A 22,933-nucleotide genomic window follows, 5' to 3' on the forward strand; every position below is an offset into this window, starting at 1 on the left:
TTGTTGGAGAGACTGTCCGGTTTGGCCAATATATATGGCAGAGGGGCATTGCTGGCACATATCACATTAGAGGATGTGCAGTTGTATGAGTCTCTGATGTGGTGGGTTATGTAGTTAGATCCTGTGATGTTGCTTGTATAGATGTGTGGACAGAGTTGGCACCAGAGCTTACTACAGGGGTGGGTTCCTGGGTGAGTAAACCCTTCCAGCACATCATTAACTTTAAATTCATAGAATCATAGAACCATAGAGCTGGAAGAGACCTCAGAAGGTCATCAAGTCCAGCCCCCTGCCCAAGGCAGGACCAACCCCAACTAAATCAACCCACCCAGGGCTTTGTCAAGCCGAGACATAAAAATCTCTAGGGATGGAGACTCCACTACTTCCCTAGGTAACCCATTCCAGTGTTTCACCACTCTCCTCGTGAAATAGTTTTTCCTAATATCCAACCTGTACCTCTCCCACCGCAACTGGAGACCATTGTTCCTTGTTCTGCCATCTGTCACTCCTGAGAACAGCCTTTCTCCAGCCTCTTTGGAACCTCCCTTCAGGAAGTTGAAGACTACTATCAAATCCCCCCTCATTCTTCACTTCTGCAGATTAAACAGACCCAACTCCCTTAGCTTCTCGTCGTAGGTCATGTGTTCCAGCCCCCTAATCATTTTGGTCGCCCTCCGCTGAACCCTCTCCAATGTGTCCACATCTTTTTTGTACTGGGGGACCCAGAACTGGACACAACAGTCCAGATGTGGCCTCACAAGAGCCAAATAAAGGGGAATAATCACATCTCTGGATCTGCTGGCAATGCTCCTCCTAATGTACCCTAATATGCCATTAGCCTTCTTGGTTACAAGGGCACACTACTGACTCATATCCAGCTTCTCATCCACTGTAACCCCCAGGTCCTTTTCTGCGGAACTACTACTTAGCTGGTTGGTCCCCAACCTGTAACAATGCTTGGATTCTTCCGTCCCAAGTGCAGGACTCTGCACTTGTCCTTGTTGAACCTCATCAGATTTCTTGTGGCCCAATCCTCCAATTTGTCTACGTCACTCTGGACCCTACATCTGCCCTCGAGCGTATCTACCTCTCCCCCTAGCTTAGTGTCATCTGCAAACTTGCTGAGGGTGCAATCCATTCCCTCATCCAGGTCATTCATAAAGATATTGAACAAAGCCGGTCCTAGAACCGAACCTCGGGGCACTCTGCTAGAAACCGACCCCCATCCTGACATCGAGCCGCTGATCACTACCTGCTGGGCCCAGCCTTCTACAACCTATCATGGAAAACAGTCCCTCACTCTCACGGGCCTTGGGGGACAGGCCAATCCTTGTCTACAGACAATCCCCTAACCTGAAACAAATTCTATCCAGCAACCACTCAGCATACCTCAATCATACTCACCCAGAAACCACCTCCACAATGAACTCCAGTGCCAACTCTGTCCACACATCTATGCAAGTGACATCATCACAGGACCTAATCACACAAGCCACCACATCAGAGGCTCATTCATCTGCACATGAGACACTATTAAATGGGTCTCAAACACTATCAGTCGGTCCTAGAGATTAAATGCCATTCCTTAGGAAAGGACTATAAGAGAAGACTGGTCAACATGTCCCCAACAGCACTTACTATAAACAGCTGGGAAGTGAGAGAACTCATGCTAGAATTAAACTATTTAGAGAAAAAAAGTTTCTAAGATCTACTGATGTCAAGTACAAAGATATTTTTCATGCTCCTTTCTTTCTTCTCTACCCTCTTCCCCTATATTTCTCTCATGTATTTCCTTCTAATACCTTTCCCTACCATTTCTTTCTCTCTGGCCCCTATACCTTTATGATATTGACATTAAACTGCTATAGTACATGCATAACACTTGATTATTCCACAATCCTAACTGAATACTTACTCACAGTTTACAAGGGTTTGTTACTGTTTTGAGTGAAAGACAAGTACATTTACTCTGGAAGTTTAAGATTACATCCTCTGTTCCACATACATCCATGGATTGGTGCCTCCTTTATCTTATATATAAAACAGGGCTTATAAAATGTTGAGATCATTGAATATACTCTAAGGCTACATCTACACTGCAAGGTTTTTGCACAAAAACGACCGTTTTTTGCGAAAAAACCTGCAGAGCGTCCACACCTCAAATGCGCTTTTGCGCAAGTAAATTGGCAGTAAACCGGCAGAACAGAGGGCTTTTTCTGGTGTAGGTAAACCTCCTTTTATGAGGTATAACTCTTTTTTGCACAAGAGTTCTTGCACAAAAAGGCAAGCATGGACGCTCCGCAGGGGTTCTTGTGCAAAAAGAGCCTATCAGAAAAAGCACAGGTGCTCTGATGGCCATTCTGTAAATGACCATCAAAGCTTTCTTGCGCAAAAGCGTCCATGCAGTGTGGACACTCTCTTGCACAAAAGCATATTGCTTTTGCAATGTGCTTTGGGGTGTGGACGTGCTCTTGTGCAAGAAGTTTTTGCGCAAAAACTCTTGCGCAAGAAGCCGGCAGTGTAGACGTAGCCTCAGTGCAAAACATTATTATACACAATTATATACACTGCATATTAAGCCCCCATTCAGTAAAGCACTTATGCACATGCTTAGTTTTCAGCACAAGTAGTCCTACTGTGTTGTCTTGGTTAGATTATGGAGGTTTGTCATATGTTGTGAAAATGAGAAAACAGATGACAAAAGGTTAGGTTAATTTTGACATTTTCAAAAACAGTGGTTAGAGGCAACAGATTTAGAACAACATAAAAGTAACAAAGAGATTTTCTATGGAAATCAACACCATCTGCAGCAGAATACCAAATGCTGATAGAAAAAGTTTACAAATAGTTTGGGGACAACAATCATGCAGAAACGAGATAAACAATTCCCAGATGGAACAATGAAAGGACATAGATTACATAACAGCAGAATAGCATTCCCAGGCTCTGGAGGTACCATATCATCCTTTTCATTAATCAAAACTAATCCAGAATTCTACTGCTTAATTATTTCCAACATACTCTAAATTTCCTAATTCTGAGACAACACTGATGGGATTGAAAAATATTAAGATTTGTATCTTGTATTTCCTCTCTTGATTTTGTCATCCTTACTCAAGCTGAGTTGGACCTTCGTCCATGAATACTCCCATTAATTTCTTGCAGAGAAAACTATGTGAATAACAGTCAACCTCTTAAAATTTAGGGGGTAAAAAGAGATGCAGAGCAAAAAATAGGAATATTATAATTAAAATGGATACAAGTGATGAATATTTGATAATCACCTTGCAATAAAAAACAACTTCTTATTGATATAACTTTGTGACAACAGTGAAGTTTGTGTTCTTTCGTCTCTTAACAATGCTTCCATCACGCCTGCCAACTAGCCAATTGGGATTAATACTCAAGAATTCATGGCACACTTTGAGTTTAGCTCATAACACAAATATTTTAAAAATGTCTGAAAGGAATAGTCACACTAAACAAAAAATCAAATTCTTCCTCTAAGGAAAATAAGCCAAAAACATTTTTGAAATCAAACTCCAAGAGAGATGATTAGAAAATAAGATTTAATTACCTCAAATTTTCAAGTTTCAATGTCAAAGAACTATTTTCGCCAAAGTTATAATAGGTTGAAAACAGAGCTTCCATACAGATACCTTATATATCATCTTTGACTGTAACAGCAGTACACCAGCATGATGCAGACAGTACACATTGTACTATATACATGCATTATTACATTCACTGAATTGATATCACACTCCATATTCAGGCACCAAAATGAGATTCCTATTAGTACAAAATACAAATGGTCTATATGCATAGATGTTGAGCCAGAACTCTATGAGCCAGTGACAGTAGTAAATTACCCATAAATATCCCAAGGGTGATTGATGTGACAAGACTTGAAATATCTTGAAAAATCAAACTAGCAGCTACCATGTGTTCCTGTTCCAGATTTAAACCTAGAGTATCAGCACAAAACATATTTGCAAATCAATATATTTCTGTAAACTTTATAGAAATAACCATAGTACAGAATATATAGTAACAAAAATAGGACATTAAAGCTACAGTACTACGCTACATAGACATTATTCTTAGAGAGAAATTTTGAAGTTAAACACTCATCAGAATGAGACTATTATGGATGGTATAGTGCATTATTAATTTAGAGCCCCAATCCAGCAAGTGTTCCCTTCTGAAAGTAATCCCATTGACTCAATAGCCTTTATTGTATAGAACTGAGGACGATGGAGTAAGCTATATGCCCAGAGGCAAATGTTTACAGGACGAGACTTTTATTTTGTGGTCATCTTCATACAAACTGATGGCAACGTGAGATACAAACACTATCATACCAGATGTCTGTTTATTAGCCCATTTGTTTCTTAGCCCATTTCAATTCTAGACTGACCTGGCTTTTTCTGCTCTTTCCTAGGAGGTAAAAAGAAAGTGCTCTCGCTCTCACTCTGAGAAAGACTTTCTTATACAGGCAGTCCCCGCGTTACGTACAAGATAGGGACTGTAGGTTTGTTCTTAAGTTGAATTTGTATGTAAGTCGGAACTAGTACATATTGTAGGGGAAACTCTAGCCAAACATTTCTCCAGAGCTCAGTTTTATTCTCCCACTCCTCACTTCCCTCAGTCCTTTATTCTTAAGCTGAGGTGTCTGCTGAGAAAAGCCGCTCCGCGTCTCCCTGGTCTGCTGGGGAGGGGGGCGCTAGCTTCGCGTCTCCCTGGTCTGCTGGGGGGAAGCAGCTAGTGTGGGGTTGCCTCACCCTGTTTGTAAGTAGGGATCCGATGTAAGTTGGATCCATGTAACCCGGGGACTGCCTGTACCTTGCTACAGTAATTTAATATCAGATAACTTTTAACACATCAGGTGGTTTTGATGACATTTGTAGATGCTCTAGTCAGCTCTGCACTATAGGTCCATAACATTATTTTTGTCACTGTACTGTACCTGCATGATATTTCCACCACCTCAGCGGAGTACTAACTAAACTGGTCTTTTTATTTCAGTGAGAGCAGAGAAATAATCCATTCATGGAGCTGATGTCACCGCTCTCTGTTTGAACAACCCTTCCTGAATGTAGACAGTAAGCAGCTTAACTAAGATGACTTGAGAGTCACAATTTTTAGCCTCTCACAGCACCTCTCTCTGAAACAGGCAGCTCCCATTAACCTGTATTATATGACATGGGTAATGAACTATTTCGGTTTTTAAATCTCAGATGGCTCTCTCAATGATATCACAGCTCAGTTTTGCTTTGTTGAATTTCTGCTGCTACGGACTGTTGCACTTCATGCTTACATCACACTTTCGCCCTTTGCTTAAGGACCGAAAGAAAGGAACACCTGCCTCTGTTCTGGCTGCTGCTGCAGCATAAAGTCAGCTCCTTTGTCTGGAGAGGACAGACCAAGGGCACCAGCTGTTTGTGAGGTGAGCAGGACATGGTACCCTGGCAGGTGCTTTATTTCACACTTTCTTTTCATTCCCCACTCACTCCCCTCTGTACCGCTTGCGGTTATTTTAGGAGGATGTTGGTATGTGCATATTTATTATAGTTTTTTCTCTATCTTTCTGTTATTAGCTAATGTCTTTGTTTAGAAGAGAGCCTTTTTAGTCTGTTTTTTACTTGTTTCAGAAGAGTGAGTTCCCATCGATTGGCTTAGTTTTGTTCATTCTTCATGGGGTCGAGGTGATGGGGGAGTAGGGCTTAGTGCATTTGGGACAGGGATCAAAACTCAACATCTTCATAACAAAGAGACCATTTCCCCACCATCGGTTGTGACAGTTTTTTGTGGTTTGTCTGTGTGAAGGGAAGGAAAGGAAGAGTTATTCCTTTTTTATTGTTATTTGTTTGGCAATGGTGTGACTGGAAGATGGTTCTGTAAGGGGCAGCAATAGGATGTGAAAATTGAGTGAGTGGAGGAATTGAACTAGAGGGATTGAAGATAATCTAAATTGGGCCCTTAATGGGTACCTAACGATACACCTAGCTTTAAGCAATATGACCAGTCCAATTGACTTGACTGGGACTACTCATATTCTTAAAATTAAGCAGCTTTCAGAATCTGAGCACACAATGTTAAAAAAAAAAAAAGCCTTTCTGAAGGGGAAGTAAGTTTCAGCGACAGCAGAAGGAGCCTTTGACCCAATTCACCCAACTTGCACTGATAAAAGTGGATGAGATGGAACTGGTCATTCCAGATTACTTGGGGGCCATCTTCAATATTTAGCTGGTATGATATTTAAATCCCCACTTCATTAGCAATTTTGGTCACTTATATTTGCAACCCTAGTTTGAACTAGGGTGCAAGTGTAGACGTACCCTTTGTGAGTATGCTCACCATCTACACATGACGCCTCCTCTTCACATCTGAGTACTTACCACCAAGTCTCATACCTACATCATTCCAGAAAGGAAACTGAGAAAGTAGCAGCTACTCAATTTCAGGTGCACAAGAATGCCAATACTTTCAGTCTGAGTGATAGCCTTTGGCATTTAGGCTATGCTTGTCAGGGTCATGAATAAGTCTCTTTCTGGGTTTGGATTGTGGTCAGCTAGTTACTCTGTTGCACTGGGCCCTGAGTAGCATTTGACATACCTGTACTAACCTTGAATTACAGTGTCAGCAAATAAAGGACATTGCTGAGGTGCCTGGAGCTTACTTGTAATTTTTCCAGACATTCCAAGAGAAGAGCAGTGCTGATGGACAATTGTGTCATCAGTCAGATATTTAAATTTGGCAAACCCCATATTTTCAGTTACATGGAGTCTCCCAGTGAGCCCATTTCTAAACACGAGGTACAGTATCATTAGCACACTGATACTCTAGCACACTGACACACACTGATGAAACACAACTATATAGCTCTAGTTTGATGGCCACTGCTCTGGAGGAGTGTTTGGAAAATACTAGGTCAATGCCTCCATTTGTAACCTTAATTTATACCCTGGAAGAATACGAGTCTTGCAGAAGAAAAGCTGTCACCTACATGATTTGTCCTTCATGCTGATTCCCTATTAAAGGAAGTTAGGTTAATAGTTTTGGTATCATTACTAACACTTCTACTCACTCATGGTCATGCCCTCAATGGAAATGTGCACTGCTAGTGGCATATTACCCCATGACACTTTGCAATAGCAAATAAGCTGTGCTCATGGAAACAATACTAGACTGATATTCCCTTCTGATGACTGGCATATGGGCTTTTCCACTCCGTGCTGGACAGGGAAAGATGGAAGGAAATAGTGAAGGAGGCATTGGACATCAATGAGCGTTGAGCCCATGGTTGTTGTTGATGATGTGGGCTTTTCAATTGCTTGTACTTTGTCCATAATAAACTGGCATAATCGTTAAATGCCAAAAGCAACAGTGCTCATATTATATCTAGCTTGCATTCTTTATGTTGGCTGCTTGTGAAGTGGCTGGTTGATTTTAAGCAAACACTGACATGTTTTAAAGCTCTACCCCTGGAATATATTTGAAATATCCAACTTGACTCAGCTCTTGGTGGTATGTGATATCTGCACAAAACCAGCCATTTACAGACCCAGAGACTGAACGTCAGGTCAGCAGGCAATTGTACATGTTCTGTGATGGACCTAAGTGTGTGGCCTTCCCCAGACAGGCATCTTAGTCTACATCTAAAATATTGCCAAACAATTTGAGGTTTCCCCTGCCCCCAGTGTTTATTAGCTTCCTAGCCTACACTTCTCCTCCACCTCCCCCCCCCCCACGCTGTTTTTTATTTTAACGGATTCTCTGAATAGGGATTTTTATTATGTTTCTGTAATGTTCTACAGGAGTTTCAGAACTAAGTTATAAAATGCCCAGAGACTTGGTGGGATAGATGGGTGTTCTAAAAATAAAGTGTATTAATAATTATATATAATAAAAGGTACATAACACTTCTCAAAGGATATGAACAGCAGTGAATTATTTAAGGGAAGAATGTGCACAAAGACCTACAAACAATTAATGGCATCCCAACGTCAAAAGAGGGAGTAACAGACAGGAAGAAATATTTTTAATACCATAAAGCAACATTTGTTACTTTCAAGCAAGCTGAGTTGCAAAGCAGCCCTTGAAGCTTTCTTCATTTCTTCTGTGACAGAATTGTCTTTGCAGCTTTGATGCCAGACAGATTAGAATTTCTAACAAGTTCATCCACATCATCCCAAGATTATCACACTGATTTCTCCCAGGTGATCAAAATTACAGAAGGCAGGATAGTGCCTTTTCATTTGAAAAATAAGACTTCACAGCAGCTAAGGTGCTTATAGTTTGGTGACTTAGTTAGGAAGGGGCACAACAATGTAATTTGAATTTTGGGTGCTGGTATCTCTCAAGGAGCTTGACTTCAAAGAGAAGCTACCACTTGTACGCAGTGTTTCAGAGGTGGCTGGTGGCCTTAAAGTTTTATTTTACTTAACTCATTTCGGAGCTCCCAATTCAGATTTTTAGATAAAGATCAAACCAAAGCAGCTGAGTCGAGTAATGGTGATGAGAAGTCATGGGGCATAAAGAAATTAGGTGACTTAAAGCTGCTTTTCATGTGCACATCTGCTATTTTAACATCCACAAAAGAAAGCAGGCCTCAAACTACTGCTGTAAGAAGAACATCTAGGCATACTGAGGTCAGCAGAAGGAAACAAAATTACAGGTTGAACCTCTCTAGTCCAGCACTCTCTGGTCCGGCAACATCTGTGGTCTAGCATGATTTTAGTTAGCCAGCTGTTCAATTACCATGGGTATGACCAAGTTTCCCATGGTCCCATAAAGTTTGTTTACAGTCACCAGTCCTGGCTCTCAGTGTTCTTTGTTGTTATTTAGTTCTAATTTACCCCTAAGAGTTCAATAAGCAGTGGACGTGTTGGTAATGCTGCTAGAAAATACTGATTTCTCGTGGTTCAGCAAATTCTCTGGTTCAGCACCAGTCAGGTCCCAAGGGTGCTGGACTAGAGAGGTTCAGCCTGTATTAAGAAACCAATAAGTTTAAATAAGGAGGAAATGATACTTCTCCCATACATAAAACATGACCTTTTCCCCTATGCTGCTCCCTATACTTGGAAAAACTTCTTTTGCCATCCTCAAAGCAATTTAATTCTTCTCATTCAAATATCTCCTTAAAGTATGCTCCTTTCAGATAGCTATCCATAGTTAAACTCCTTTCTGGAATCCGCTACTCAAAGTCTCATTACTATTTTTAATAAAGCTGGTCAAAAATCCCTTTTTTTTTTTAATGTTTGCATTAAGTGGGTGGGAAAAGTTTTACTTTTTCTCTCTAACATTTCTCCAGCAAATATTGTTTTTTATTAAAAAGAAAAAGAAAAACAGAAACTGAAAATGAATGAAGTAGAAACTTTCCAGAAAGTTGTCATTTAAAAACACTGGAAATGTTTTAAGCAGCTCTAACTTTTTACTTTTAACCTCTTACTTAAAAAAATACTCCAAGTTCTGAACTAGTACATATTCATTACAAACATCATCCGCATATATTTCATTATTTACATATTTGGAGTTTTACTATTCTACAATAAAAGCTCCCATTCATTGCTTAGGACACCCTTGAAAACCGTTTAAAACCATATTAACAAACAATTTTTCAAATACCCCCAAACAAATGAAATCAAATCCTCTAACAACAATAAAAATATAACAATAAATCACTCTCTCCAGGTAATCATTATCCAGCCCTATCCAACACTCATTTTCTGTCTGGATAGGAGTGAAAGGCATGTTTTACAGCTGGCTAACAAACTCTAGCTATTATAGAAAGGGAATGAGGAAAAGTTTTAAAATTCTGGGATCAACACTCCCTACCAGCCATTCCCTCTTTTCATACCAATAGGACTTTAGCTTCACTACCTCTTCTTGATTTATGTAGATGGACACAGCAAAGAAACTAATGATGGTAGACAGAGATCATGAACTTCTTGGGAGTAGAGACACTATCTTCTTACAACTTTTATTTAAAATGCGAGGTATTTGTACATTTATAAGTATCTTTTTTCCTACTATAAACTTGGTCTCAGAGTGGACTAACTTTCCTGGAGTAAGCATAGACATCTTCCTTCAGCTTCATATCTCAGAATGCATCCAAAGGGTGCTCCAATGGCCAAGGATATATACCCTTACTCCCTCTATACGGAACGGTGAGGGGGGTCTGTCATTTCTTCTCTGCCTAGCTGGAGGAGCTGCTGCCATAACACACTCCTGTTCAGGTTGGGCTATCAACAAGACTCAGTCTCCATAGACCAGGGGTCTCAAACTCAATTTACCTTAGGGTCAGTGCCAGTTCTCAAGCCCTCCTAGTGGGCATCCCCCTCTGGCAGGGCTCCGAGGGGACGGTGATTTCCTGCCCTGCATGTTTCCCAGCCCCTCCTGCTGACCCATACGTTCCCCTGAGTGATCTAAAACCCACCAGAGGCCCCTACCACCACTTCTAGCAGCGCAGCTGGGCTAGAGTGGCTGCTAGCTCCATGCCACTGCCAGCATGTCCCTCGGGTCCAGGAGAGGTCCCATAGGTGACAGCCATGACAATATTAACTCATCTTGTGAAACTGACTATACATCAGTGGTGCCAATTCTCCTGATTTGATCACAACCCTCCTGATAATTGGGGCTTTTTTATTCTTCTGGAAACCTCCAGCTACATTATTAGAATTAAGCCAGATCTAGGAACGTCACTGCCTGGTGCCTCATGCACTGCTATCCACTGTGATCACTCTGACTTAGTAGATTATGCTTGTTTGTTGGTGCAAGGCATTAGAAGAGAATCCCAGCCTTCTTCTTATTTCTTTTCTTTTCTTTTTTGTAAGAAAGACTTTAGGTTTCATGGTTTGTGGAGAAAATGTGCCCCTGGCTCAGCCAAAGACATCAAACCCCATGTGCCAAATAAAAGATAACTCCCTCCGGGGCAAGTGTATTTTATCTGTGATTTCAAGAAGCCACACTCTTTTTAGGGAGCCAGGAAGAGGATTCATGAGTTTTGAATGCTTGGGGGTGGCAATATATTACATGCAAGCTGATCATGTCCCTCTCCCATATCCAGCAGCCCAGACAGAGACCAGGGAGCCTAGAAAAGACATGAAACTGAGTCCTCACTCAGACACCCCCATGTCCTTGTGCTGGGATTCTTCTCCCTCCCACTAATATCTGTGCCCCTCACACCGGAATCCTGCCCCTGACATAGACTAACATCCATGTCCTTGTACTGGCATCCCTTGCCCAGAATAACCAAAAGTGAAATCCACCAGCCCTGCCCCGCTTGCACTGCAGGAGCACTACATAGCACCCCCACATATGGCAATACCGACCACACAAAGAGAAACTCAAGGCTCTGTTCTGTTTTCCTTTCCAATGCAGCTAAACAAAGGTGATTTTAAAATAACTGTCAGACACAGAAATATGATGTTGTGAAGACTAGGACTTTAACAGGGTTCAAAAAAGAACTAGAGAAATTCACGGAGGTTAGGTCCATCAATGACTGTTAGCCAGGACAGGTAGGAATGGTGTTCCTAGCTTCTGTTTGTCAGAGGCTGGAAAGGGATGACAGGAGAGGGATCACTTGATGATTACCTGTTGTGTTCACTCCCTCTGGGGCATTTGGTATTGGCCACTGTCAGCAGACAGAATACTGGGCTAAATGGACCTTTGGTCTGACCCAGTATGGCCATTCTTATGTTCTTATGTTAAATATTACTAACCATAAGCTGCTTTAGCAAACTGTTGACAAAAAGTCACAGCATCTAACAACTTCCAGGGACTGATTGCCTCTGTCAATGCCCACCCTATATTACTCATAGGTACTTACGTTCCATAAAATAGGGGCCAGGCTCAATTCGCCAAACAATTTGTCCTTTTTGCGTTCCCGTCACTCCCCGGTTCTTGGAATCCCAGAAATTGGCAGGAGAATTCTCATCTGGAAAAGTAAACAGAAAATCCTAGTCTGTAAAATGGTAACTATTGGGATCAGTGGATTCTGCCCCTCTCACATGACTCAGATATGTATCAGGTGAGAGTACCCAGGAAAGAGCTAGCAACAAGAAAGAGAGACCTTAACATTCTTTCACATTTAATTAACCACAGTTCTTGGGTAAGTAACCCCTTTTCTTTATAATTCACCAAGTTTGTTTGTTTGTTTTTTGTTTTAGAGAGTCACATTAAATCAGAAGACCATTAATCATGGATCTTGCCCAGAAGAAAACGGTTGCTTGTGGTGGATTCTTTCCAATGCTAATTGGGATTCAAATAGAGACTTCAAGATATCAGATTAAACCATCAGTGATAAATGGCCTTTCACTTCACTGCTGGTATTCATATCAATTTATGTAAAGAGACCAGACATATAGAACTAATCAGCGTATAGTGTCTTATTAAAGGTAACCTGAAAAGGCAAAGTGTTAAATTCCAAAAACTTTACTTCATGTTACTTTCAGTATCTAGGCTAATGGGAGCAAGCAGCACATTGCAACTGAAAACACCACATCTTAGAGTTGCCACATTATACTTCCTCATCAGAGCAGTCTCTCTCAGTTCTGTGACAATCCATCTGTAATATCGTGAAATCCAACAGACAGGGCAGCAAGGTAAGAGTTGAGGTGCCTCAATCTCTTTTTAATAATAATCTCTTTTTTTAATAAGTTATATCCCTTAGAGAAGAAAGCAGCATTAGGATTAATGCTCCTAAAATCTAGTCTTGTATGATGTCGAGCAACTGCTGAAAGGCAGCTCAGCACTCTCAGTTCTTAGCTGACTCCAGTAGGCATTCACAGTGTTCAAAACCTCTGCGATGTTCTCAACTATATACAGGAACAGGCACTTAGTAGCATGCAGGGCATCTGTGAAGAAGTAAAAGGAGGTTTGGGAGGAGAAAATGTTGCTCTTTTAAATTAATTAACATTATGGTCTTTGGCATCAATAAAAAGAGATTTTCCCCAAGTGACAACTTACTGTTCAGTTACCTATGTTCCTCTTTGAAAAAAAAAAAATCCTTAAATTACATTTTTCAGAACTTTAAGCCACTCAGCATTTTAGATGAGTTTCAATAAATTATTGCACATTGAAGACTACACACATTCCACATTTATTTATCAAGGGAGGGGAAACGGGTGGCTTTGTGCTTTGATGTATTACAGAAGTGAATCTCAATTTAAGGAAAGTTTCAAAGCATCTTTCTAAGACCGGTTATATCTCTCAGCTGTCCTCTTAACATGTCACCCAATCTGCAGAAGCAGATATGCAGCAAGTATTTTCCTTTAACGTGTATATCTTTTTTTCAGAGTGAGTTTCACTGACCTGACATCAGTTTCTTTAGTAAACATATGATAAAGAACCATCTTCTCTTCTATTTTTCTCAAGTTTACATTTTCACTAAATATTTTCTTTTTTACTAGACTGTTCAATTGCTTGTTTAAATTATTGATCAGAAATGCAAAACATCAGGACTTAATTTTACACCAATCACTAGTAGAACTCTAGGATGAGATTTTGAGTGAAATCCTGGGGATTTAACATCCATCCTTTTTTATAGCGCTGCATTGAAACCTTCAATCCTAATTCTAATTTTGATACTTAAACACACTCATATTTTTATTAAGCACACATTTCTGTCCCTACCTTTTCACACTGACAGTTCTCATTTTGATACAATGCAAAAAGAAACATAGTTTTGTAATATTAGAGAGTTCTTTGGTTTAAAAAAAAAAAAAAAAAAAAAAAAAGCATCATATCATTCACTGGAGACTCTTATATGCATACTTTAACCAGTGAGGCAACCTCACTTCTTTGCTACAGCAAAAAAAAAAAAAAAAAAAAAAAGAGAGAGAGAGAAACTTAAAAGCAATCAAAGTGGAATCAAACACACATTTAAGAGCGGAATACAAATTTAATCCCAAGGCCTCACTCCTCTTAAAGTTTAGGAAGCAAATTACATCTCACGAACAAAAGCATCCCTGGAAAACCAGTCTCTAAATAAACTGTATGAGAGCAATCCATTTAAAATGCACTAAATGCAGTTCGGAGACTTTTTCAACCTTCCCGTACTTCCAAATGCTAAGTGACTAACTCTGATAATAAAAGCCAATTAATTCTCCATAGCGGACTGTGAACATTTCACAGGCTTTCCAAGGGAAAAAAAATGTCACGTGGAAAGTTTATTTAATAAATTTGACTGTTAAGAATCCACACTTCACTGCACATTCTAGCCTTACCTCACTACTGCAAAGGACCTCTGCTGATCCTAAAATGCATTCCTTCATATCAGACCCAATAAATGAACTGGAGAATCAAAAAATAAGACGTTTGCAGACACATTCTGCATGGTTCCCATTATTCGCGCATTAGCCCTGTTTCCAATTAAAAGCAGTACGTTTTACAGAAGTTGCCTTCTAGAACCAGACAGTGTAGCTCATTGTTGAAGAACTAACCCTATACTATCATCATTGTGTAATTACCAATTCAAAAAGGTGCTTCTGCATTTTCTCTCTTCCTCCTGTCATTATAAGGAAGTGATTTAAGAAGGATGTCTTCGAACTCCTCAGGAGTTTCCATCAGATACACACAATTGACTGTCCTGCTTTAATCAAGGGCTTATCTAGCTTCAAACATCCTAAGTTAAAATATATAAAGTATTACGTCCTTCAAACTAAGCTATTTGTGGCCACTCCCCTCTGAAGGGTACAGGATGCAATAGCTCCATCCTCCCTCAGCTTCCTTCCTTTTCTTTTCCATGGGAGAATTCCAAAGAGTGAGTTACGTCTCACATGTAGTCAAGCAGACTGATGTAAACAGGAGAATTTTAAAATCCCAGAAATGACAGCCGGTCAGTCACAACAAAGAACACAGTGGGAGCTCACTGGGAAAGCCGGCTTTTGTTTTCCAAGTATTTCACCATATTGTATGATTTCCTGTAAAGCCATTTATTTCAGAGCAGTTCTGGTTGCTTTCAGTCACTCTGCGGGTGCAAAGATGCATAAAGCTGTTGTTGCCAGCCACTGAAGGATTCCTCAGCACAAAAGGATCTGTTTCTGCTAGGCCACCTCCTTCTTGGATGCCAACATAATGGCTGGGCCAGAGAAAAGCAGCATAGTTAATGCTCCCGTATACCAGCTGATTAACTACTAGAATTCCTACTTGTGTAGGGATAACATATTAATGTATTGAAAATGATTCCTCCAAATGGAAGTGACTCCCCATAATTTGTTCCCCACAACTTAAAGTGTTTAGATTTATTATTAATTCTTCTTCTTATTATTATTATTTGTTAAGATTGTTAAATGTTTAGATTTATTATTATTATTGCCCCTTTAGAATATAATGTATTAGGTCATGTAACTTAGAACTGTTAAGAATATAATCCTATGTAGCCAGAAACAGCCCCCCCTCTGTGCTCCAGGGCATGCTCAAGCTTGTGCAAGGGGCTGCTTGAAATTGACATTGCAAAGATACATTGTAACAATGCATTGTCAAGCCACTAACTCTGCTATGGGAGCCAAGCCCTGTAATTGACTAAGGGCATTGTTACTTAATTGACGCCTGTTCTCTTTAAAACATTGTAACTTTATTCAGCACTCAGAGAATGTTTTAAGCAATACCACCCAGAAACTTTTGTAACTACAACTTTTATTATTATACAAAATACTGTATGAAAGTTTATGAGAGAGAGAGAGAGAGAGAGAGAGAGAGAGAGAGAGAGAGAGAGAGAGAGAGAGAGAGAGAGAGAGAGTGCTTGGACGATGAATGAATGGTTCTGAGAGGTGCCAGCCTGAGAATGCAGCAACAAAGGGCTGAAGAAGGCATCAGGTGCCAGTGCAACCAAAAGGTGTCAAGTGGAGAAAACCAAGTACTGGAGGTCCACCCGATGAGATCACTGATGAGCACCTGGCAGCCACCCTGGAGACATCAGCATGATGCAGCAATTTCCATAGACTGGCATAGGAAGAAATTCCTATAAGAACTGGACTAAAAAACTATGGAATCAGAGTCCAAGGTTCTGCTGCCAGCCCACCAGGAGCTTCAGATGTGCATCTGATCGGGACTTCGCTCCCCACTACCATCACTTGTGTACAGAATACCTGGCCAGTATTCTGTCACAAGCAGCTTCCAGGCTGGTAACTATACACAGAACTTGAATGAATGGATGTATGAATGAATGGTTATATATATATATGTGTGTGTGTGTATATATATGTGTATATATGTGTATATATATGTATATAATGTGTGTGTGTGTGTGTGTGTGTGTGTGTGTGTGTGTGTGTGTGTGTGTGTGTATATATATATATAAAAAAGTGTATAAGGGTTAAGTAGTGATAGGAATAAGTAGTTAAACAACATTGTTTGCTTCTATCTTTTCTTTATTTTTTTATTATTATCTTTACAATAAATGTGGCTCTTTGCCTTATCCCCCTCATAAGATCCTGCTTGCTTTTATCTGGTACAACACTTGTGGCCACTGGCAGCTGGCATAAAGCTGCTCTACTTTATGACTTGGACCATACCTTTGTCAGCATGTTCCTAGGATCAAGGGAGCACAAAAGGTGATTTAAGTCCAGTTTTGCACCCTGATTCTCTTTCTAAATGGCACTGAGAGTTCCTCAATCATACTCAGGATCTATTCTACAGGTTCCACACCAAGCCCTGACTTACTGCATATTTGTAAAGCACTGCACATGTTTATTGTGCTAAGAGATTATTGTTATTTCTTTATACTTAGGCAATTAATAATGACTAAAACTAGATCGATAACCCACATCCTCCGACAGAAATGTTCATTCAGACTCAAGAGAACTTTCAAAAAAAGCGCTTCCAAACAAGGTGAGACAAGGTGAGACAGGCTTGCTGTAAACAGAGCTGGTAACTACTGTGTTATTTCCATAGCACCATCAGTGCACATGACAATCACGGAACAATCAGAGATGCAATCCTAGCGTCAAAGAGCAGTAACAGGAAAACAGTAGGAACAATATGATACAGGAGATTTAAAATATAGCAGAAATCTAAGGGACCGGATTCTTCTCCCACTGAAGTCAACGGCAAATCTCACGTTGAATTCTATGGTCAGCATCAGGCCTTAAGACAGGGGTAGAACCTAAGACCCAGGGGCCGGATGTGCCCCACAGCTTGCCTGGATCTGGCCCTGGAGGCTCAGTCCCCCCGCAAGCATTGAGAAGCCCACGCTGGCACCCCAGCCCCCTTGCCACCTCCCAAGGGGCTGGGGCACACAAAATCTACTAGCCTGGGTCCCCCTAGGCCAGGGCTGGGCAAAATATGGCCTAGGGGCCAGATCCGTCCCACCAAGCCAGTAGATCCAGCCCACAGACCCTCAGGTGCATAGCAGCAGTGGCTTTGAAGCACAGTCTGTGCAGGCAGGGGGAAGCTTTGCATGATCTCCCCACCCCCAGCCCAATCCTCAGCTCCTATTGGCTGGAACAACCAGCCAATAGGAGCTAAGAGAATAGCTGGGAGGGTGGGGGCAACACAAACCTCTTGCCCCTCTCGGAGCTGAGAGCCACATGGAGGGAGCAGCCTGCGGTTTCAAGTGATCTGAGGCTGCAGGAGGCAGGAAGTCCAGCTTGCCTTGAGAGTGCTACAGGGCTGCTAGCCAGGAGACACTTAGGTAAGAGCCTCTCAGCCACAGCCTGCCTCCTGCACCCGTGCCCTTTACTGTACTCCAACTCCTTCCCCCAGGTCACCATGCAAGCCTTTTGCACCCCCCTGTCCCAGGTCACAACTCTCTCCCAGATCCTGTACCCGCTGCTACATCCCTCCTGCAGGTCAGAATCTTCTCCTGCACCCAAACACCTTCCCAGACCCTGCACCCAAATCCCCTGACCCAAGTCACAACTCCCTCCTTCATCCAAACTCCCTCTGAGACCTCACACCATCGCCTGCACCCCAGTCCCTCACCGTGCGCCCTTCTGCACCCAACCTCCATCCTAGACCTCACATCTCCTCCACAGAAAAGTATAGCCCTTGACCACTTTCTAAAATCTTGGAGTGGCTCCCTGCCAAAAATTGTCCACCCCTGCCTGAGGCTCTGGTGCATGAGGGGAATGAAGGGAATGTCTTTCTTCTTCTCAGTCAGGGGCCATGTCAGCGAGGGGTTTGTTTTGGCTTTTTTGCTTCTCACTTGTGTACAGCCTCAGACTGATTTTTCTGTGAATCAGTGGCCCCTGACCCAAAAAAGGTTTCCCACCCTTGCCTTGAGAGCTAAAGAGTGCAACTCTCCTCTGTGTAAATCGTTAATCCTCACATGAGCTGCTCCCACAGTGGCTCAGTTGGTGTCAGGCCCTCCAATAGGGAGGGTAAATGGGGCAACTTCCCTGGTGCCCAGCGATTCAAAAGGATCCTGAGCTCCTGGCCAATGCCATTGTGGCAGCAGGCGCAGCTGGAGCCCTGGGCCCTTTAAAACACCCCCAGAGCATTACACTACGCGATCGGAGCAGCATTAAAGGCTGAGGAAAGGGAAGCCGTGCTCCGGGTGCCATTGAGGTCTTCCTGGGTACTGGCTGCCCCAGGCCCCACACCTTCCACCGGACCCAGCATGTCCAGGAGCATGATGTGGGCCCCCCCCCCCACACCTTGCCCAGGATCCCACTGAGGGTTTCAATGCCCCTGGTTGGTCTACAAACTTGACCAAGGGTTTGTAGGATCAGGCTCAAACACTTATTGGGAGACTGTTTAGACAGAGATAGTAGGTCAGAACAGGTCGTGCGGGTGGGGGAGGGGCACTATATGTGAAAGAAAATGTAGAATCAAATGAAGTAAAAATCTTAAATGAATCAACATGTTCCATAGAATCACTATGGATAGTAATTCCCTGCTCTAATAAGAATATAACAGTAGGGATCTATTATCGACCACCTGACCAGGACAGTAATTCGAGAGTAACAGTTAATTCGAACTAAGGACTTAGTTCGAATTAACGTTTAACTGCTGCGTCTAGCCGCGGGCAGTTAGTTCGGACTAAAGGGGATTTAAAAATGGCGGTGCCCGGGAACATGCAAATGAAGTCCGGGACAGTTAAATCCCGGGCTTCATTTGCAACTCCAGTTGCCCTCATTTGCCTACCTAGCTCGAACTAACAAGCTAGTGTAGACATACCCTTTGACAAGGTCCCTCAACAAAGGCTCTTACGTAAATTAAGTTGTCATGGGATAAGAGGGAAGATCCTTTCATGAACTGAGAACTGGTTAAAAGACAGGAAGCAAAGGTTAGGAATAAATGGTAAATTTTCAGAATGGAGAGGGGTAACGAGTGGTGTTTCCCAAGGGCCAGTCCTAGGACCAATCCTATTCAACATATTCATAAATGATCTGGAGAAAGGGTAAACAGTGAAGTAGCAAAGTTTGCAGATGATACTAAACTGTTAAAGGTAGTTAAGACCAAAGCAGACTGTGAAGAACTTCAAAAAGGTCTCACCAAACTAAGTGACTGGACAACAAAATGGCAAATGAAAGTTAATGTGGATAAATGTAAAGTAATGCACATTGGGAAAAATAACCCCAACTATACATATAATATGATGGGGGCTAATTTAGCTACAACTAATCAGGAAAGAGATCTTGGAGTCATTGTAGATAGTTCTCTGAAGATGTCCACGCAGTGCGCAGCGGCAGTCAAAAAAGCAAACAGGATGTTAGGAATCATTAAAAAAGGGATCGAGAATAAGACGGAGAATATTTTATTGCCCTTATATAAATCCATGGTACGCCCACATCTTGAATACTGCATACAGATGTGGTCTCCTCATCTCAAAAAAGATATACTGGCATTAGAAACGGTTCAGAGAAGGGCAACTGAAATGATTGGGGGTTTGGAACGGGTCCCATCTGAGAAGAGATTAAAGAGACAGACTTTTCAGCTTGGAAAAGAGGAGACTAAGGGGGGATATGATAGAGGTCTATAAAATCATGAGTGGTATGGAGAAAGTGAATAAGGAAACATTATTTATTTGTTCCCATAATAAGAAGTAGGAGCCACCAAATGAAACTAATGGGCAGCAGGTTTAAAACAAATACAAGGAAGTTCTTCTTCAAACAGTGCATAGTCAATCTGTGGAACTCCTTGCCTGAGGAGGTTGTGAAGGCTAGGTCTATAATAGGTTTTAAAAGAGAACTAGATAAATTCATGGAGGTTAAGTCCATAAATGGCTATTAGCCAGGATGGGTAAGGAATGGTGTCCCTGGCCTCTGTTTGTCAGAGGGTGGAGATGGATGGCAGGAGAGAGATCGCTTGATCATTACCTGTTTGATTCACTCCCTCTGGGGCACCTGGCATTGGCCACTGTCGGCAGACAGGGTACTGGGCTGGATGGACCTTTGGTATGACCCAGTATGGCCGTTTTTATGTTCTTATGTTCCTAGTAGCTGCAATTAATTTACCTACCTTTGAAACAGAGAAAAATACAGTGTAACTTCAAAGCATACATGTCCTCTCTAGAAACATAGTAAGTACTTCCACGGGTTGTAAGACTATACATTCTTGAGGGTTTTATTATTTTCAAATCTACCCACATTGATGTTGTAAGAAGAGCCAGATTCTGATCTATTTAAAAGGCTGCCTTACAATGTATTTATGCTCTTGGGATTCTACAAATTTTGACAGACATAAGGGGTTAAATCTTCAGGTGGTGAGCAGGAAGAATCACATATAACAGATAAGCTAACAGACTCACTTAAAATCTTATTGCTTTACTGGGAAGAGAAGAAGCCATCCTACTTCCTACCCACTTCTAGGGGACACTTTCACGACATGTCAGGGATGTGCTGCAGTTGTTTAACACGAAAGCATTTAACAAGAAACCAGCCTGTCATGAAGCTACAGATCATAATTCTGTCTAGCATATGGGCCAAGTACTGGCGTTCTGCAAATAGTAACAGTCCCACTACAAGGAAACACAAGTAATGAGTATGCACAGATTTATCTACCCACAGTCAGAGATTTAGTGGTGCCACCATCTGCTCCAGCATTGGAGAGTGTGTTTGCTCCTAAAACTCTTATATTTCATATGCTGGCACTGTGTTTTTCTGCTTAACCAGAAAGGAAAATACATTTAAAGTCTTTTCCATGGTGGAAAAAAAAAGGATTCCACCCGTACAGGAAGCCTAACTGAGGTCATCTCTGACCAATGTTCTCCACTGGGAACATATTAGAGGTCAGAACCACTTGAATGATAGCCAAAGTTGTTTGTACTGTGTTTATGTCTAAGGAAGGAGGATTAGCAGTTTTTAGCTTACTCTTTTGAAGCACAGGATGTTCAGGAATGGGTTGCATACTTTTCCAATCATAGTATTTAAGGCTAGAAGGAACCATTAGATCAGATAGTTCAACCTCATGTACATCACTGCTCGTTACATATCATCCAGAGATTTGTATCCTGAACCCACTTGCTTTAGGTAAAATACAGGATTTTAGTCCTCTGCAGACTAAACTATTATGTGCTCAAGAACTCCTCCTAAATGGTACCTAGGACCATCAAATTTGGTATGCAGCTTCCTCTTATAATTACTTAAAACAAAGTAAGGGTTTGGTTGTGACAGGACAATGGCATATGCTTGGAATTCAATTGTTTCTTGTAAAATGAAAAAGGATGAGTCTGGCAAGAGGAATAGTTATACTGTAAAATGACCACAAGGGAGCAGGATGGGGGCTGGAACAGCTATAACCCCACTGGGCCAGTGGGAGGCTGGGATGGAGAAAGGGTCAGCTATCTACTATATATTTCAGAGAGTTTATCTGTATTTGTCTACCAGCTGGGGACATGCACCCCTCCTCCAGCTGGAGCAGTAGTGGCCATGGAAAGGTGCTTCTTACCTAGCCCCAAGCTGCTGCAGTCAGAGAGGGTTAGGGTTGTCCTCTCTCTGCAGGGCAGCCTGCACACTGAACTTCTCATCCTCAGCCCCACCCCAGAACAATGATTTAAATGGAGAAAAACAATACTATGCCAGTATCTAAATAATTGAAAAATATATTCAACAGAACTGGTCCCAAAACTGATCCCTGTGGAAACACACTTATTATTGTAGCATAAAAGCCTCCGCCTGAGCTATTACTTGACTTTACACATGGACTTTCTGGAAATACACTAAACTGTAAGGTCCTGCCAACATATGACTTAGAGACTGACAAAAACCTCCTTCTGACTGCATTGCTGGGAGAGGGCAGTTGTTTTCTAAATCACTTCAATACTGATGATTTCTAAATGATTCTCTGAAGCTTGTAAATGTTCCAGATGCATAGCCTTTTAAACTCCGCAACTCCTTGTAATCTTTGTTCAACCTTGCAACTGTGTAATCTTTGTAAAACCTTGCAACTTTGTAATCTTTGTAACTCTCAGTCACTTTGCTTGTAACTTGCTCTAAACTGCATTCTCCCCTGAGATATGAATGTATGTGTGAGTAGAGACTATTGTGTGTTTGGGATTAGATACTGCAAAGCTGAGCAACTGGAGCCAGGTGATGAGTCATCAAACCAATCAAGGAGACATTGGGAGTGGGAATTCTCGGGGACATGCAGGAAGCTCCAGGGTCCCACTACTACGTAGAGGCTGGGTGCTAGAAGCCTACACCAACAGCATGTAAAAGCTGTGGGTCTGCCTTCTGCTAGCAGTCCTTCCCTGGGCAGAAAATGTCAGAGGTCTGGGGAAGTCACAGATTTTGCGACTTCCGTGACATAATTGTAGCACTACTCATACTTTCTGGAGGGTTGATTATTTATTTATTTATTTATTTGGGGCTCCCAAAGTTTCAGATAGCAGTCACCCACTGCACTGAGACACTATACAGCATGATAAATGCTGTGACTGAAGACACAGCAGAAATTTACTCATGCACAGAGCTATACTGAAAATGGGAAATTTTGTATATCCTGCGATAAAAGATACAATAATTCGAACTACTGTTACTCCTCG

At 41.6% G+C, this 22,933-nt stretch overlaps 1 protein-coding gene across 5 annotated transcripts in view; it reads right to left on the reverse strand.

Moving 5' to 3' along the window:
• The window catches only part of HECW2 (HECT, C2 and WW domain containing E3 ubiquitin protein ligase 2), a 263,367-nt gene that overhangs the window by 126,941 nt on the left and 113,493 nt on the right, over nucleotides 1-22,933 (reverse strand). For 3 of the 5 annotated variants that reach the window (XM_075934227.2, XM_006117907.5, XM_089779881.1), the window contains exon 3: nucleotides 11,834-11,941. In XM_075934227.2, coding sequence (XP_075790342.2) covers nucleotides 11,834-11,941 — 108 coding nt within the window. The other 2 variants (XM_014570880.4, XM_014570879.4) reach the window with 2 other exon arrangements.

This window comes from Pelodiscus sinensis, chromosome 7, assembly GCF_052426305.1.
Source record: "Pelodiscus sinensis isolate ZL-2025 chromosome 7, ASM5242630v1, whole genome shotgun sequence".
Lineage (NCBI taxonomy): Eukaryota > Metazoa > Chordata > Testudines > Trionychidae > Pelodiscus > Pelodiscus sinensis.